The 19,531-nt window shown below is 37.5% G+C and overlaps 1 protein-coding gene across 3 annotated transcripts in view; it reads right to left on the bottom strand.

The window, feature by feature from the left end:
• Positions 1 to 7,416: 7,416 nt before the first annotated feature.
• The window catches only part of LOC126370595 (lachesin-like), a 39,257-nt gene continuing 27,142 nt past the window's right edge, over positions 7,417 to 19,531 (bottom strand). For 2 of the 3 annotated variants that reach the window (XM_050015548.1, XM_050015549.1), the window contains 5 exons: positions 16,846 to 16,974; positions 16,069 to 16,207; positions 13,394 to 13,611; positions 10,435 to 10,491; positions 7,417 to 10,225 (listed from right to left, as the gene is read on the bottom strand). In XM_050015548.1, the coding sequence (XP_049871505.1) occupies positions 10,134 to 10,225; positions 10,435 to 10,491; positions 13,394 to 13,611; positions 16,069 to 16,207; positions 16,846 to 16,974 (635 nt within the window). In that variant the 3' untranslated portion in view covers positions 7,417 to 10,133. The remainder of the gene's footprint in view (positions 10,226 to 10,434; positions 10,492 to 13,393; positions 13,612 to 16,068; positions 16,208 to 16,845; positions 16,975 to 19,531) is intronic. The other variant, XM_050015550.1, reaches the window with a different exon arrangement.

Raw genomic sequence — 19,531 nt, 5'->3', positions numbered from 1 at the left:
TGTACGTTGTGTGCAATAAAGTATATTTGATTTGATTTGTGCGGAAGGGAGTTGCCTCAATAATGCGGATGAAAGCATTGTGTGACAGACCGGGTTTCCCAATTTGGGAACACTACACAGACTACCATATTATACCAAAGTCTGTTAACGGGAATATGGTGTCTGCCTGGAAAATCAGGTCTGTTTATTTTTTATTGCTGTTTTTGTTTTTATGTTCTTTTGTCCCTACACACACTTATGGATCCAAAACCGAAATAAACATGAATTCATTCATTACAGATTCGAAATTACTTTACGATTATAATAATACCAAATGTGGCTAGAAGTTATTTTCAGACAGCTATACCAGCGTCGCTAATACTGGCGAATAGTGCAGACGAAATTCCGTGCACATTGCATTGGTCGTGTAGTCCTCAATTTGTTAAATTAACAGAATATCCACGATGGAACGGCTTGCAGTGCCCATCTGGCCTCTCTTTAGAATTAAAGTGCTCTAGAAGGGCTTCGACCCTAGAGTAAAGTAACAGTTAGGGCAAAGGTAAGGTCAGAATAATTTATAAATCCGAAGCAAAAGTACGTCTTTTAGCATTTCAGTTGATCAAACAGTCAGTCCTGATTCAGGACTTGTATTTAGGTATACAAACTGCCGAGCAAACTTCATTAACGCAATAACGTCAAAGTTCTCTCCAACAATTTGTGCTTGAATTGGTGAAGTGAAGTAGAGAGAAGTTTATATTTTGTAGCTTATCTTTCATTAATCTTGAAGAGATTCTTAAAGACAAAAGGCCACATTGAAGCACTTCATCAAAAAAAGCAATATTGCAATTTGACATTCGCGCAAAATGGAAAGGATGGCGTGAAAGAGAGGAGGCCTTACCCAGCAGTGGGTGGATACAGGCTGAGTAGATAGATAGAAAGATGAGGTTAGTGATTATTTAAAAGATATGAAAGCATGGAATTAACTGTCTGGGAACCGAAATAAGGCAGTCAAATTACTGAATTGTATAACATTATTTAATGTTTATTTAAAAACGTCTAGGACCATGTGTCGAGGTTTTTCTTACATATACTATTCCCCGGCTATACAGGTTGTGAGAAACTGCAGTAGTTTTAGGCGGATAGACGTTCGTTATGTGAAAAATTCGGATTCAAACTATAACTACTTATGTTCCTTATGAAATATATTATTAGAGATATTTTTGAAGTACAATTTGAATTTGAGCGTGATTTTGCGTAGGTATGTGTACAATTCTTTTCCGTGGCCGTTGCAAAGGTATAACCACTTATCCAGAGAGGTTTGAATATGTTTTCTTTCACGTGGTCGATATACGCTGCAATAACTTCTATGAATAACTGAATGCCAATCTCGGCTTAGCTCGATGTCATAAATCTGTGCTGGATTTTTAAAATGAAAACTTCAGTGAAACCTTTCTTTCCCTTCAATATATGAAAGGACGAGAAACTGAGTGACACATGAGCGCACACCAAAAACCTTTCGAGTGCTCTGACCACTTTTTAACTTTCAATGAAATGTATAAAGTTAATTTTGCAATGTAATCACGTCTTTACTTCTTTTTTCGTGTGAATTGTTTATTTAATAAATGTAAAATATTCATCCATGTCCAATCATACGATAATATTATACAAGACACAACGTTTTTAATAAAAACATTCATCATCATTATTTAGTTAAGAGACACGCTTTCGTCGATGTAGCATTCTCCACTCTAGTCTATCAAAGGAAAATCATTTCTCTTCCTTATAAGGCACGACGTTCACCTTTTCTTTAATCTGTTCCATGTAAGCTCTTCTTGGTATTCCCTTTTCTCTTTATCCTCGTAGTTTCCCTTCTATGATGTTTTAATAAATTCGTCGTGTCTTATTAAGTGTCCAATCAACTTGCCTCTTCTGTCCTCAATAACTCTCAATATAATTATGCCTTTTTTCCCTTACTCTAACTAGCATTTCCTCATTAGTTACCCTTTCTGCCCAACTTATTCACTTCTACTTACTTTTTATTTTTAAAACATAACACAAGGGAAAACAAAAGTTTTGTTCAAGCATCTTTTTTAAATTGAAACCACATTTTTTTACATGGATTGAAACTATCATGTCTATTCCGAGGTATTGTTAACAAAAATCGTATTCGAATGTGATTTTTCAAAAAGGCGCTTACATTTTTTTCACTATAACGCGACAACATTACATGGTGTTCTAGGCCCAATGTCTTTGCTTTTAGGTTTAATACATTTTAAGTGAAAGCCGCTACATTGTACGGTCACGAGCATTAATACATATATACACTTTGGTACTACGTCACATTAACTTTTTTGACAAATTGAACTGTAAGTCTCACTATATGTTAGTGCGACAGAGTCCTAAAGTGGGTACATTATATTTCTCATGACTGTACACTATCCCAGGTAATACGAGCGATGTAATGTACCCACAATTAACGCTGAGGGATCGAGGAGATCTCTCCACTAACAAATGGATCGACCAATTGAATGATGATGTAACGTTCCCTGATTTATGAAAGTAATTTTTGCTGTTGAGTCCCGCTATTGTTATTCCAGTTTGATTTATCGAATTGTTAAAGACAACACCTTTGTAGGTCGAACGCTGCTTGGTAACGTTAAATTTCGCGGTAAGGATAGATAGATAGATCATTTATTTGCACGAAGACAGTACAATGGTCTGTTTTTTTTTTTGACGTGACTTATTAAATAAAAAAAATAAAAAAATAAAGATTAAAGACTATAGAGAACCGGAGGGGAAATATGATTGCCCACATGATACGACACGATTCGTTTATAAAAAAAAAACATCACTGAATGAAAAATTTAAGGAAAGAGAGGAAGGAGAACATTAATGAAACAAATCAAAGAGAAGGTGCAGGTCGTGTCGTATCAAGAGGTGAAGGATTTGGTGGGAAGAAGAGAGGAATGGAGATTACTGCACCGACAGCGACAGGAGCGCAGCTCTTAAATAAAGAGAGAGAGAGAGAGAGAGAGACTTATTGTAGATTTGCCGCAGATGACATTAACTACTTGTCCGGACAAACAGGATGTAAGTATGTATTATTATTTGGTATGTAAGTACCTCGGAGCTCGGAGCTCGGTGGCGCAGCGGTTAACGCGCTCGGTCTGCGATTGTTGAAGTTAAGCAACTTTCGCAAAGGCCGGTCATAGGATGAGTGACCACAAAAAAAAAGAAAGTTTTCATCTCGAGCTCCTCCGTGCTTCGGAAGGCACGTTAAGCCGTTGGTCCCGGCTGCATTAGCAGTCGTTAATAGGTTATTAATAATAACCATCAATCCGCACTGGGCCCGCGTGATGGCTTAATGCCCGATCTCCCTATCCATCCATAGGGAAGGCTCGTGCCCCAGCAGTGGGGACGTTAATGAGCTGATGATGATGATGATACATAATTACCCTTATTATTACACCCAGCCACGACACATCTTCCACACATTATTTTTCTGATCAAAATAAAGAGGAGCAATATAGCGTAGTAGCGTGCGTAGTGTACCGTTCAAAATCCGTAAAAGAATTTCACACAACCCATAAGCACTTCCTGACTAACAGAGTAGTAGCAGCGTGGAACGGGCTGCCCCAGAACGTCTCCGCTTCTAGCGCCAACACCTTCAAAAACAAATTGGACAATTACCATAAAACAGAGAAAGGAAACAACTACTGAATAGTCAAATACAGGTACTTATCAGTGAAAACTGCCTGCCTGAGTTAATAGTAATAATATAGGTGGGTAGATACCTAGTTCAAGTATAAAGCAACGATTACTTTTATACATATCTCTGTCATAACATTGTATTTTTGAATAATTATTACCCGAGCAATGAGGAGGCCTTTGCCCAGCAGTGGGATCTTGCAGGCTAGATTAGATTAGAATGGTGCTAATTCCTGCAGACACCATCTAATCTATTTTTAGTTAGACCTGTCATTTTCTTATCCGTTAAAAAAGAAAGGGACGGGTAATTGACAGGCATACACGTCAATTTTAAGCAGAAATCTAAAAAACCGTCTAAAAATATTACATCGGCCAATAACCCGACAGAATTAAGTAGACAGCACGTCAAACGGATTGCATACCAGCGAGATGCATATTTTATTCGCAAGTGTTATTCATTCATTTTAATATTTTTTTGACTTTCCCACGTGCATGCGAACGAGATTAACAGTTCGCGCTCGCTTTGCTTACGCTCCCTTACTGAACAGCTTAAGACTTAAATAAATGAGACAAGGGGGGTGAGGTAATCAAGCAAGTATCGTGCGGAGCGGAGTATGTCCCTATACGTAGTATTATTATGCATTATTTGGTATTAGATAGCCCTACAGATTATTTCTCTAAACTCCCATAAAACGAATTTACAGAGAAGTAACTATCAAATAATCCATCCATATTTCTCGCCGCACCGGTTCTACCACACTAGGTGCACAAAAGGAGGAAAGTGCAATTTATTTCATAAAATATTCAGTTGCAACATTTTTGTTTCGGCGCACACCGTTGCGGAGACCGCATCTGCGTCCACGGGCTCGCGGTAATGTCGCCTCATTAGATGCTTATTTTATTCATTATTATCTCTATCTAACCAATAGGGTAAGATTACATAATAATATTTTGTGTGACCTCTTTTTTTTGGACTGAACAATTGCAATAAAACACTTTTGTTTTTTTTTTACCTTTGTGAAGAGAAAATACAGATTTATTATTTAAAAAAAGAGGAGCTCGGTGGCGTAGCGGTAAACGCGCTCGGTCTGCGATTGATGAAGTTAAGCAACTTTCGCAAAGGCCGGTCGGTGACCACAAAAAAAAATCATCTCGAGCTCCTCCGTGCTTCGGAAGGCACGTTAAGCCGTTGGTCCCGGCTGCAATAGCATAGCTAGTCTACTCAACCATTAATCCGCACTGGGCCCGCGTGATGGTTTAAGGCCCGATCTCCCTATCTATCCATAGGGAAGGCCCGTGCCCCAGCAGTGGGGACGTTAATGGGCTGATGATGATTTAAAAAAAGTCTTCTACCAATTATGTCTTTTCAAAAAGAATACGAATTACGAATATTATTTTATAACTAAATATTCTCTATAGAGAAAATCAATTGCCATTGCGTGTCCCAGATAATTTTCAGATCGTTATGCTACATAATTTTGTTTGTATCCACTAACTATAATTAAAGACGTCGGGGGCGTTAGTAAATTATATATTATTAACTATCGCCTTTTAAGTAATTACTTTGAAAGTTATTGTGTCGTTCCGCCGCAACGCGCGTTGTACATAATTATAATATGTATAAATCACATACATTATTCAGGATGTTATTGACATCGTAACCTGCCAACCAATGGCTCAAATTAGCTTCAAAACGTTTTTTCGATTCTGCTCCGCACCACCCAAATCCCCTGGTAGTTGCGGTTTCCGAATACATTCCGCTTAGGGACGGTACCTACTGAAAAGTATCGGTGTCCTAAGGACGTAATATACGATACCGACGACCCGATTACTCTAGCCATAGAGGCGGCCAATCAGCTCGCGACACCAAATACTTCAAGACCCCGATACCGATCCCGCCGGCGTGGTCGACGATTTCCCTTAATCAGCGCTTATCGCTCGTCATGTGGGTCGATAACCCACAAGACTTATTTGGGTTCACATATTAGCAACGACATAATTATATCGTCAGAATCGATAAAATGACCGTGACAAAATTATATCACGTTGCGCATGTTAGCTCTACTGGTAGTAAGTGACGATGTGGTTTAAGCAATCGCCTAGTCAATTTAGTCGTGGTGTGTTAAAAGCAATATCAAATACAGAAACAACAACGATACTCACCGGCCAGCTGCAGTTGCGACAACTCCACCAGATCGATCCCCGCACACTCCCGTGGGCCACGAATGAAATATTACCCCGGTATTACCTGCTACATTGACCTCGTATTTAAACAAATAGACTACCAATCTCTTTAAAAATGTGTCCGCGGCGTATCTTGTCACTAAGCGACGGCGTGTCAAGAACGAATTTAGTCGCAATGGACGTAATGACGACACTGTACGTACAACCGATATTGTTCTTTATTTTAACAATCATAACATCTTAATTTGAGGGAACGAACTTATACTATTTACATAACTTAATGTATGATAGTGCAACAGCGAAATATTGAAAATCTAAATATCATAATTAAGTGTAAACAACACGTGCGGCTAGCAAACAAACAACACCTGCACTTGTATTCGACACACGTGCAAGGTACGGTAGTGGGGACAACGCCTAGAAGACGGCGAGCCGCACGCGTTGTACCTGCCGCCTGGCTGGAGTCGCTCACCGGGCCTCCCTCAACAGGGTCCCACCTGGTGGGATGACTTGCCGGCGGCACCACCGGACATGACATAGGGTTCACGGAGGGGCGAATCTCACCCGCCGTAGCCCACCCCCGTGCCCCGCCCGTATTCGCGGGCGGCGAGAGCCGCTACACCAGGGGGGCATAGCCCAATGCTGCGCCCGCGACGTGACGACAAGCACAGGAGTTGTACTATTCTTGTGTCGAACTCCGTACTGAGAACATCCAATAAAAGTAATCTGTGACAGTGAGCCATCGTTTAACTGGCGCTATGCGTCCTCCACAAAGGTCTCTGTTACCTTGGGATCAGAGTCACTCGTGTTCTAATATGCATTTACAACACGGTTCGGATGATTTTTTAGAAAATGTGCGATTGTGAGTCTAATTGTTTATAGTATGTCAGTGCCTGCTACATTATATTACTCAGCTATCAGCCAGTGATAAACCTGACTCTGAAATATTGGATAGTTCTCAGATACACGAGTTTTTCGAATGCAATATTATATTTCCTTATTTGAATTTTGGAATTTAATTACTATATTATTGAATCGACAATATAGGTTACATAAAAATGTGGAAGTCTCGTTAAAGGCCTATATTTTTGAACACCGACTATCATGCAAGGAGATCTCTCCTTATCACAGGAAAGCTAAAAACTTTAGTATGATCGCTTATTTATCAAAAAAATAATTCTGTATGTAGTTTCTTACGAAAAGTAATAATAAAAATGCAGCCTATCACATAAAATATACATTGCCGGTAAAGTGGTTATAGAATTTGAGAAGCAGTAGAGCTACCGTAGTTATCAGTTTGTAGGAGTTTCTCATACGAGGAGGAGGTTCTCATACAAAATGCGCGTTAGGGCCTTTGCAATCACTTTCTTCTATTCCATGGGTGTGCCCACGGTAAGAATGAGGTTTTTATGATGTGTTTAGGAACAAGTCCGCGTCGGGGACGACGTAAAAGTTGCTCACAGGTAACCACTTAAGCTAGATATGCAGTGGATTGCTACCTATAGAAAAAACAAATGAAACACACATTCACCTTTATTATCCCTTCATTTATTTGTTGTAAACAGTCTTATAAACGAGCGTCGAATTTACGAATCACCGTAGACAATACTTCAATTTGGCATTCAAAGCGAAACTGCGACATGTGAGCTAATCTCTTATACAAAATATGACAACGCATCATGGAGAAAAATAATATGTTATTAAGTTAGATTCACATTATACACCAGGTGTATCAAAATACACCAGGATCAAACGTATGGCTGATCTTAGGGCTGAAGATTGACAAATCATATCTTCAACAAAGGGACCACATCCTCTCTAGCGATCATGTTAGTGTGGACCCAGCCTAAAGGAACATTAACCTCACAACTAAAGTACTCATTCTAAGTGTTTTCATTTTGACTCCGCATATTGCATAGATTGTCGAATGGAAAATATTTACATCGCTAACAAAATAAAATATAAAATGTTGTAATAATATTATACTTACCTAAAATCGTTTTAAAAATTCAATATACTTCTTCGAGTATCAGAATTTCATAGTAAAAGAACAATTTTTCTATGCTCCTATCTTATAAAAATAAATTCAAGAATATAATAACGGAAAAGCCTTTGGTAAACTAACATCTTTAAGAAAATTCTCTGCAGCAACTTTGTGTTTCAGAGAAAAGGAGAAATAAGGTTACGTGCATATAATACTGGTCTAATAATAGTAATAGATAGTGGATATTTAAGATTATAGTTTAAAAACGGTCATACAGGATTTAACCACAAAATATTGTAACAGAAGAGAATTTGCCATTTGATGTTTAGAATCGAGATTTTCGAAAAAGTCGATACGATTCTTTTTACATAGGTAGATAGAGATATTTTCTTAGTCGGTGACTGAAAAACGTGGAAATGCAACTTAGAACCATTTATTTCAATATTAAGTTCTCAAGTTTCGAGAAAAATTCTCGAGACTGAGTTAACGATGCTTAGGTCATTCTAAGCGCCGCCGTTAAGTCAGTCTCGAATAAATAATATTATATAAAAAATAGTTCAAAGTTGCATTTCCACGTTTTGTTACGGGCATGAGCCCGTATATAGTTTTATGTTCTATTTTTTCTAATTTACACGTTAAATAAAAATAGTAAGGGAATAACTGGTATACCTAAACAAGAATAAGTGTTGGCAACACCAACACGCGCGCGCATGCGCGAAACAAAGTACCAGATGACAGGAGCGCCGCGCGCGCGGGACCCTCCCACTTCTCGACCGACTCCGCCGCGCCGCATGCGCGTTTGTTTATTAATTCGTTATATAATTATTTCGCTGTAATCTAAAGTAATCTTTAAATACATTTTTATATTTGTATTTAGCGTCGTTTAATTGTCAACACAAAGTCTACTAAACAATAAGCTTAAGAAAGAGACGTTGTCACATCTTGTGTATTTTAAATACTGTTATCGTTGTTCTGCATTACTTTATTACATCTTAAAAATAATATTTACATTTTTTTAATCATATTGTAATCGAATTACGGTCTTTTTTAACTTTACTAAAATGATGTACTTATCTTGTATGTTGATTAATGCGAAATTTTTTCATTTCAATTAAAACCACTCCACGATATTGATTCCACGGAAAATCAAAACTGTGTAGTGTGTGTAACTAGCAAAAAACAATTTATTAGTTAATTTAAAAGATAACAATTCAACACATTGGGCAGGAAAAAATAAAACTTTTCTTACGTATTTTTTACACACAAGAGAAATGATAAAACCATTAACTTCTAGTAGTATGTAGTTTGAATTCTGGAATTCATAGCGGTATGGCGGCCATAAATAATTAGATAATGATAAGCGACAGAGGGTGAAGCATGTTTTGGCCTTTATAGTACAGCCTTTGGAAACTGTAGGCCACGGCATAGAATAAGGAATAATACTACGTATAGAAAGGCGAAGTTGAGGAGCTTGGTGGCGCAGCGGTAAACGCGCTCGGTCTTCGATTGTTAAAGTTAAGCAACTTTCGCAAAGGCCGGTCATAGGAAGGGTGACCACAAAAAAATGTTTTCATCTCAAGCTCCTCCGTGCTTCGGAAGGCACGTTAAGCCGTTGGTCCCGGCTGCATAAGCAGTCGTTAATAACCATCAATCCGCACTGGGCCCGTGTGATGGTTTAAGGCCCGATCTCACTATCCATCCATAGACGTTAATGGGCTGATGATGATGATAGAAAGTCTCCGCTCTCCACTAGCGGCTGAAATAGGTTCACCTCACCTCCCTCAGTCTTACTTTAGTCTTCAATCGTAAGGGCGTCTGACGTCACATGCACAGATGCACGTGTATGACAACGTCAATGTGTAGTGGGTTTGTAAAACGAGGTGTTTTGTATGAAGTGTCCGGGGTGTCACCGCGGCAGGCATATCCAGTCGATTGCGTTTGGTCTTATCAAACAAAACTTTTGTTGCTCATTTCAAAATACTCACATCCAAAAATTTCGCTGTTATCAATATAATGTACCCACTTTAGGACTCTATCGCACTAACTTATTTGACATTTAGTGAGATTTACAGTTCAATTTGTTAAAAAAGTTAATGTGACATGGTACCAAAGTGTATACATATTAATGACCGTATTCGTGACCGTACCTACGTACTTTCAGTAAAATTCACTGCTAACGATACTCTGTGAAGAATCTAGTATGTAATAGTAATAATTTCGCAATAATCAACAAACACGACATAACTATGTACAATGCGTACCAACTACGTAAACATGTTCAGCTTATGGCGTAACAAAGCAGTATCAATAACAAAGTCCTTTCTGAACGTAATCTAGACTCGGAGTTGCCTTTTGCCGCTTCTGTTAGACCTGTCAAGAAAAAAATAGGGGGTTAAAAAGGCCACACCGAAGCAATTCAAAAAAGGAAAAATATATTGCTTTTGACATTTGTTCGCTTTGCGCACTTACTTTAACATGCGCAAATGTCAAATTCCAATATTACTTTTTTTAAATATAATTAGGAGGTGTATGTATGTGTAATTAATAACTAAAATTATAATTATCAGTATGTTGCTTACCTCCAGCTACGCTAATTTGATTGCTGAAGTCTTCAGAATAGGAGTTCAGTTTGATTTCTGTGAAAAAAAAATCTTACATTAAAAAGAAACACAATATAGGTCACATGGGTGATCATAATCCCACCATGCATAGAATAAGGAAAAATACTACGTATAGAATGGCAACACTCAGCTCCCCACCAGCGGCTGAGCTAGGTTTACCTCACCCCCTCGGTTTTACTTTAGCCACAGAATAACCTTATGGTAAGTGACGATGTGGCCTAAAGAAGTATTTAATTGCAGTAGCAAGAGCTTATTACAATCAAATTACCGAAATCATTTTTAAAAAGCCTCATTATCATCAGCCGTACGACGCCCACTGTTGGGCATAGGCCTCCCCCAAGGATCTCCACGACGATCGGTCCTGCGCTGCCCGCATCCAGCGGCTTCCCGCGACCTTCACCAGATCGTCGGTCCACCTTATAGCGGGCCTACCCACTGAGCGTCGTCCGACACGTGGTCGCCATTCTAGAACCTTTCCGCCCCATCGGCCATCGGTTCTCCTCGCTATGTGTCCTGCCCACTGCCACTTCAGCTTTGCAATTCTCCGAGCTATGTCGGTGACTATATTCTAAAAGGTACTCATTTTAAAAGGTCTAACATAAATTATTTTTCGTAATTTGGGTTTCAGATTGACGAAGTATTATTTACAATATTATTGTAAAAACGGTCTGCAAAAAAAAATCTCTCATGTGGGTTGTGAGAGCAATGATCGACATCATCAACCCTTGTGTCAGGGGTACTATTGCGCCGCCAATGGCCCCTAATGAGATGATAGCCGGGGTCGGCTGCTTAACGTCCCCCTGACGCACAGATCATCTTACTGTCGGACAATCGGGTAAACAGCCTGCAATTTCCTATCCAAACAAGGGATCCCAAAGTGATTTTTGTGATATGTCCTGGAAAAGCCTCCTGTCCTGGAATACTCTGGATCATATATCCAGCTGGCTTTCTACGAGCAGAAATACTTCTTCTATCGTGTGGGTTGTGAGGTGGAATACCAACCTCATCAACATATTCACCTCACAACCCACACGTTAGAAGAAGATACTTACACGGTATTGCGAAATTGATTTATTTACTGATAGTAAACCCCTATTTGTGTTATATTAAATTAGGTTTAATTGAAGTACTTAATTGAATTACTTTTGTATTGCTCTCATACTGAGTACGTATCTTATTAATTAAACAAAGTGATACGGACTGTCGTATTTGACACACACAAACACACGCACACATACCCAAATAGGTACACATATACATACATATGCGCCGACACATTTTTTTTTTCTTTGGCAACCTCCGCATATTTTAGGAGATTACCTATGGTATCTTTTGTTAAACCAAAATAAATGTTAAATGCATTATGTGTATTGACGACCAATAATAAAAACGGTTCTCGTGCAGACAGAAATATAATATATTTTTACAAGCAGAACAAAAGTACAAAAGTCATTATCAACATCAAAGACAATAAAAGAATAAAAACTATATAAAACAGGTAAAATTATATAAAAAGATGTGCTATCTTGCACAATGTGGATAGCTGTTATGTTTATGTATGTTATTGTAAATGAAACCAAATATTGTACAATTAGATATAAGACTGTTGCTGTCCCAAATAAAATAAAATAACATATTTGTTAATAAGGCGTTTGGCCTTCAAAGGCGAGGAATCAATATGAGTAGTATGTCGTAGTGTCATTAGCCTTTTGAAATGAAGGTTTGATTGATATGTTTACGTAGTTTTTGTTAGGCACTTGTTTACTGTAGTATTAGATTTGAATTTAGAATCAGTATTACATTTTTATAAGTAATAATTATTATTTGGTTTATAAGTTAAAACAAAATTTGTCATACCCGTTTATTTTTATGACATTATGTGGATCCAAAAAGAACATTAAAGCATTCACATATGTAAGCGCGCATTGTCAACAAATGTTTAATAGCAATACCAAATAAAAACAAAACACGGAATAACACATTTGTCATGAGGATAAAAACTATGTTAGGATAAAACTGCCTAATCTCCCGTCAGGTGTCGCTACTGTTGAGTGTCCTTAAAATTTGACAATGATCCGTACTATTTGAGTAAACAGACTTAGTGATTTGGTTATTTTTAACACTATATCCCTTTGCGCGTTTAACTGCAAAATCATAGTTTTATTTTTATTCCCTATAGATCGGAAAGAATAGGACTTACTGATAAAATTCACCTTAAGCAACAGCAAAGACTGATGACTGACTGATGATACGGGACGAGCATCTTAACCATTACACCACCGGGTCCTCCTGTCCATGCGAAATTCTTTCTTGTCATTAAGCCGATGCGCGACGTCGGCTTAACAAGAGCTGCGGGTTCAAGTCTCGTCCGAGTCAGAATTTATTTCGATTTAACGTTTCTCTTTTTGAGTTTCCCTAAGCACGGGTAAGTATTATAAACACAAAAATCAATTTTTTTTTACCTGGAAGTATTCTATTTCACCTTCCGCTCTACTGGATAAGTTTTTTTTTTTTTTTAGTAGTGACTGAACTGACTGGTTTAATAGTGACTGATAGCTATCAATTACTTATCAGGTATGTTTCGGATAGGTTATTAAGTCATCAGCAATAAGTGAAACAGCCCGTAAGTTTTACCTTCTTCTCCTGTTGTATGGGTTGTTGGGTGAATTACCAACCTCAGCAACCGTGGTGTCAGGGTTATTGAAAAAAGCTTATGGTCCCTTATATGTCTCATGTAACAACCCATATTTACTGTCGTAGTAACTGTTACTAACGATGTGGCCTGAGTAGCCTTAACTTCCGTAAACAAGTAACGATTTTATTACGTCATATTTTTTACAATGCATTTTCATCATTACATTAATATTGTGGAATATTCAAACTGAGGTTTTGAGGAAATTTATAATTAGTCACTTACCATAAAGCCTGAGGGTGCCCTCACTCTTGCCTAAGGAGTTGGTGCTGACACAATTGTAGGTGCCAATATCGCTTCTGGCAAACTGTCTGATTGTCAGCCACATGGACACTTTGTATGACGTCTTCTCTTCTCTTATCGTGTACTTTGGTCTGGAAGAAAGGCTAATGTTGAGAGAATCGCCCACGCCAAGGATCGATGTGCTGTTATAGATGCGTTGGCTGGGAGGAGAAAGAGAAAACTTATCAAGTCAGCAAAGAAAATACCCTCAAGTAATTAGTTTCTACCCTAGGCGCCTACGTAAATAGTATTTATAATTGCTCGCCCACTGTTTCCACATAGAGTATTTATAAAGGGTAAAGAAACTTTACTAAAAGTCTACAGGGTGTTAGTGTCATCGTAGTTCATCGTGTCGTGTATCTTTTCTTTATTATGTGTATTTACACATAATAAAGAAAAAAGGTAAGTACGTACCTTTGACATCTTTTTTGTACTGTACAATTGCAATAAATCTATTTTGTTTTTTTTTTTTATTTTTTAACGAATCTTTGAAGGATGATTCAGACCATGATTCTGCGATGGAAAATTCCATTTGATATTAACTCAGAAGAATAACCTGAATCATTCCTCTCAGTATTCGTTACTATGTCACTTACACCCCGTACAAATGCGTACAGGTAGCCATACAAGTAGTATGGGTGTTAGTGACTCCGCAACTAATTTTCTGAGGGAGATGACCATGATTCTGAGTTGATATCAAGTGGAATTTTCGTGCACACTAACATTGATTGAAATTTTAGGCCTTCTATTATTAGCGTATTATATTATCAAAATTATTGTGTATATGAAAATACAGTTCACCAGCCGTTAAGTATTATTTCTCTTCTAATATCAACAAAACTGGCCACAAATAAATTCAAGGCAACGTTTTTTCTATTCAATCTAAAATCATTATAAGTATCTATGTCTGTCATAGAATGTAATCGAAATATTATTACAGAACGATAGAGGTGAGAGGGGTTTTCTACAGAATATGCTACGAAACTTACTTATTCAAAAGTTTACCGTCAGGATTGAAAAACTTATAGTGCTCGTTTGAGATACAATCTTAGTTATTTTATCAAAGAAACAGTTTTTATTATTTCTACACGGTTGGAGTAAAGTTTACATGAGGAAGGCAAGGATTGTTAAAGAAAAAATGTTATGCTAATAGAAATGTGCTTGATTTTTTCATACTAGCAATAGTCATTTAAAAATGGTACCAATTCGACGGAGAAAATGGAAACACATTTTTATTTACTAAAATGAAAATGTTTCCTAATAAATTTTGCCATCGAGCTAAATATATTTAGATACCTATACAAGGAAAACATAGTTAATGAACTTCTCTCTTTCAACTTTAATAACAAAATTTCTAACTTTAATTATTTTCATTGAGCACACAAGCAAGACTTCATCGAAGTAATGTTATTAAGATTCTCATACATTTTTATTGTGCTTTAATTATTAACTTCAAGTATTATCATTAGTAGCAAATAAAGAAAAACGTATAGTAAAAAAAAGCTTCATAATTATGTTATTATGTTCTCTCTCGCGTCACAACACGCCGCGCTGCGCCGCGTGCGTCGCGTACTTAAACATATTTTATAGGTATACAATGGCCCCGATTCCTGCAGACACCGCTTAATTTTATTTAAAATTATATCCGTCATTTTCATATCCGTCGAAAAGGAAAGGGACGGATGATTCACAGCTCTTAATTTTAGGAAGAATGAGTGAATGAATGAATAACCCGGGCGAATCAAAAGGTACGTCGCTGGTATGCAATCCGTTTGACGTGCTGTCTACTTAACTGTATCGGGTTATTGACGGACGTAAAATTTTTAGACGGTTGATTTAGGTTTGTGCTTAAAATTGACGTGTGTTCCATAAATTTTATGCTTGTCGATTACCCGTCCCTTTCCTTTTCGGCGGATTAGAAAATGACAGATATAACTTAAAATAAATTTAGATGGTATTTACAGGAATTAGCACCAATGTTAGATTGAAAAGAACCGATCGATCTATCAATCACTAAGCTCATAAACGTACAACACTAGCTTACGTACCTACTTTGACTACTACCTACTTTTGCTTTTTTATAATTCTTTTGAGACGACAATAATCATACTGAACTGGTCGTTCTATAACTTGCACACATACTTCCTATTAAAATACTTGGACTATCATGAATCATTCATTATTAGTGGCATATCTCTTATATATGACATAAGATTATTTTTTTTTATTTATTTTTTTTTGACCTGACTTATTGTAGATTTGCCGCAGATGGCATTAACTACTTGGCCGGACAAATAGGGAGCGCTGAAGGCTCTCACCCGGTACAACGTTTAAGACAATAGGCCTGAGGGTGCCCAGTTGGGCGAGAACCTCGGCTCAGGGCGTCGTCTGAGAGGATGACATAAGATTAGGAAGGACACAGCCAAAAGGAAAAAGAGATAAGAGCACAAAACGTGTCAAAAGAGACAACCCAGAATAGAACAACCTGGGGCCAACATACGAGGAGGCCCAACCCCGAAAGAACTAGGAAAACAGCAGGACGACGAGAGAGAGAAGGTATCCATAAAGCCAAGATTTAATGGCTATCTACTTGGTGACGAATAAACTTCGACACTTACCCGTCAAGCAACATCTCTCCTCTGTTCTTGATCCAATAGTTGATGGTGTTGGGGTAAGCTTCCACGTAACACTTCAGCTTCACATCTGTCCCCAATGGTGCTCCTAGCAGCTGATTTGGCACTTTTACTGTCGGAGCAACTGCGGAAGATAATTTTTTATTACTATAATACTTATCGCACAAAATATTTACTTGTTAACGGCGATACGGCTCACCACCTATCGCGTTGGTCTAACAATAGCTCGGCGAAGTGTGGGTACTTAGTCTATCTTGCCTTGCCTTAGTTCAGTCCAATTGGGGATGTAGTCTTGAGCTTATAATCAGATCTTGTCTCGTATTACTTGTAGTGTCCTATAGCTAGGTAAAGGCTTCCCTCCATATCTTTTAGGACTCTCTCTCCAGTGCTCTCTTCGCCAATGCGTCGCAACGTGCCTGACGCACAGCATATACTCGTATGACTTCAAAATATAAAAGTCTTTTCGTCCTAATGCGGAGGAAGAAAAACACAAAACCCGTGGTGTAGCTCTATTAACAAAACTAATAGGAGTTAAGGGAACATCCTCAATCATATCGGTAGATAAAAACACAAAACCGCGTCAATTTTCAGAATTTCATAACCCGAAATGATCTAGCAAGGAATTGACATCAGCAGTATAATCCGGTTACTGACGGTGTGTAGGACGTCGTTGGAAGCGATGCTCCGGATCGTCCATACACTGCCAGTATATGGTAAAGATGTGCAACGAGCTGTTGGCACAGTTATGAAGGTGACACTCACAGTTGACCAGCAGTATGATCCGCTTGCTGACGGCGGGTGGGACGTCATTGGAGGCGATGCACAGGAACGCGCCCATCTGTCTTCGGTCCACGCGCCATAGCGGCAAAGAACTGCCCACGTAGCTCTCCACTGGATAAATGGATAGTAATACATAAAACAAAACATAGCGACAAGCGTTTCTTAGTTGAATGGGATCTTCGGCTGAGCAAATTATACCTATGATTATAGAAAAATGGTATTACAGTTTGCAGTTGGTCAGCATTTAACAGTATTTAAATTATAACATGTAAATAGTAAAATAAAATTGATAATTTAAATGTCAATTATTAAGTACATTAATTATGAAAAAATAACAAAATAAATTATAATGTCATTATTCACATCACAAAAAAACACCTAAAAGAGAAAAAAAAATGAAAATAAAAAAAAATTACATGAAACATCCAACGATTCATTCGATCGTCATAATAATCGATAAAGTCGTTCTAGTTCGGTTCTGTTCGTGATTCGTATAAGCCATTCATTAAGTGAACAACCCTCGCGAATTAGGCATTGCTGTTTCCTAAAATTTCAATGAATATTTCAAAGAATCAATCGACCTATCTTTCGTATCTTTTGATAGTGATAAATGCTGAATGAGAAAAAACGTCCACTACGCCGGCGGGGTCGGTATCGGGATCTTGAAAAACCAGGACCGACGATTCATACAATTCGGTATGTGACCTATTTATGTGACCTCTAAAGGTGTCCACATAACATAAGGTCAAAACTATATTAATATAATTGGACTAGACAAAAGTGAATCCATCGCAAGATGACTGTTTAACCAAATTGTCGTTGCCAAATGCCGTTTATTATAAATAAAATATAATCTGAGGTCATCATTAAGGGGGCTTTTTGGCGGGAAACGGGAACGGGACAGTTGTTTTCTTCATTGAATAATGTACATAATTAATACGAAGTGGTGTTTTGTGGTTAATAATCGCATTTAGTTAGTCGGAAGACATTCGCGAGTGTTATTATATTGGAGTATTCAATAAACAAAGTGTATCTCTGCCTATTTTCGCTTCGTGTCAGGAAGCCGCTTCATAACTCAAAAGTTTATGCGGACTTTTGAGTTAATTCGTTTGGGGTTCGGAGTAGGAGTCTACTCCGAGGGTGAGGGCTTAGGTTTCATCATCATCATCTTTCATCATTTCATTAATCACCAAGAAAAAAAATACGTCAGACATGGCTATATGGGCATAGTTCCCTTTGCCTTACCCTTCGGGGAAAACCAAAACAAAAAAAAATCATCATTAAGGTAAGGTGTCTAACAATGGTGCGGTTGACGAGCTTAACGAAATAACTTCAATAATAATGAAGATCACTTACCGCCATCATGCTTATTAGGAGCATAAACTACAAAAACGAATTTAAAGCAATAAAAAATAACAAATTGTTATTTAATATCTATCTTATTGTGCGAGGACTCTCTGGGACCGCCCACAATTTGGGCACGTTACCCTAACAAAATGTCAATGTTAAAATTTTAATACAAACTAAACAAAGGCAAAGGTATAAACGTCATTTTAGCCTACTTTAGGGATATTTTTATAAAATTGTAAAAACTTAACAACTGCGTGAAAAGCAAAAATATTCAAATTAAGTAGTGTTTTATAATAGCATAACGTTTCTTTTAAAAATACCTTACGTACCCAATTGACACGTGAATTAAAATATGTACTTAACTTCGAAACTTATAACTGCGTAAAGGTAATGAAGGTTTGTAAAACTAATCAAATTCAAACACAACCAGGCCTCATTGGCTCACCATCAATCGTTTTTCGATTACGATCCATTGTACGCAAATGGAAGTCTGTATACGGCCGCGTAATTAGTAACTCTTGTTGTCCGTCCTGCAATCAACTTTGATTACTGGTTATATGGAAATTCGCAGCTCGTTTGATCGAGTTGATCAAAGTGAAATAAAAGTGTTTGTTTTTGATATCATAATTATTATTATATTTATGTATACCTAAATAGGCACAATATTGACACGCAATTACAACAGATATGAAATTGATGAGATTTGTAACAAAAAATTGCAAATGTCCACCACGATATTCTCATGTACTCGTATATAATATATTATTACTAGATAGAAACTAACACTTTACTCTGGCAACCCCTGAAATTATGTACTAAGTATAGTCAGATATTCATCGAGTTAATAATATGATAAGAGGAGTAACATAATTCTCGCTCCGTTAAGTGCTAGCTTAAAACTTCGTCGTAGTTACTTTAGTAAAATATAGGGTTAGATCCACAACAAAGTGATGTATAAATAATTTACCTACTAGAAATTTGTTTATGTTTGGAAATATTTGTTTATTTTAGTGAATGAATATAATATCCTTGCTGTGGTGATGTGAACTATACTTGATAATACACTCTGTTCCATGTTATTAAGGCACAAAAACGAAAATGGGTAGCATAATTTGTTTCCTTGATTTACCTATTTGATATAATGGTGATCTCTACATGGTTGTAAACAGATTGTAAACCTTCAGAACACATGATTTTAAATAAATATTATTTTTGACACTAAGCCGTGGTAGCCCTGTTGGTAGAACGCTTGCCTCCCAAATCCACTACAGGCCTAAACCAATGGTTGTCGAATTTGTTTACGAATTCATGTTTGGAT

The sequence above is a fragment of the Pectinophora gossypiella genome, chromosome 11 (genome assembly GCF_024362695.1).
Source record: "Pectinophora gossypiella chromosome 11, ilPecGoss1.1, whole genome shotgun sequence".
NCBI lineage: Eukaryota > Metazoa > Arthropoda > Insecta > Lepidoptera > Gelechiidae > Pectinophora > Pectinophora gossypiella.
The sequence above is the reverse complement of the archived record's forward strand: the minus strand, read 5'-3'. Positions and strand labels throughout refer to the sequence as shown.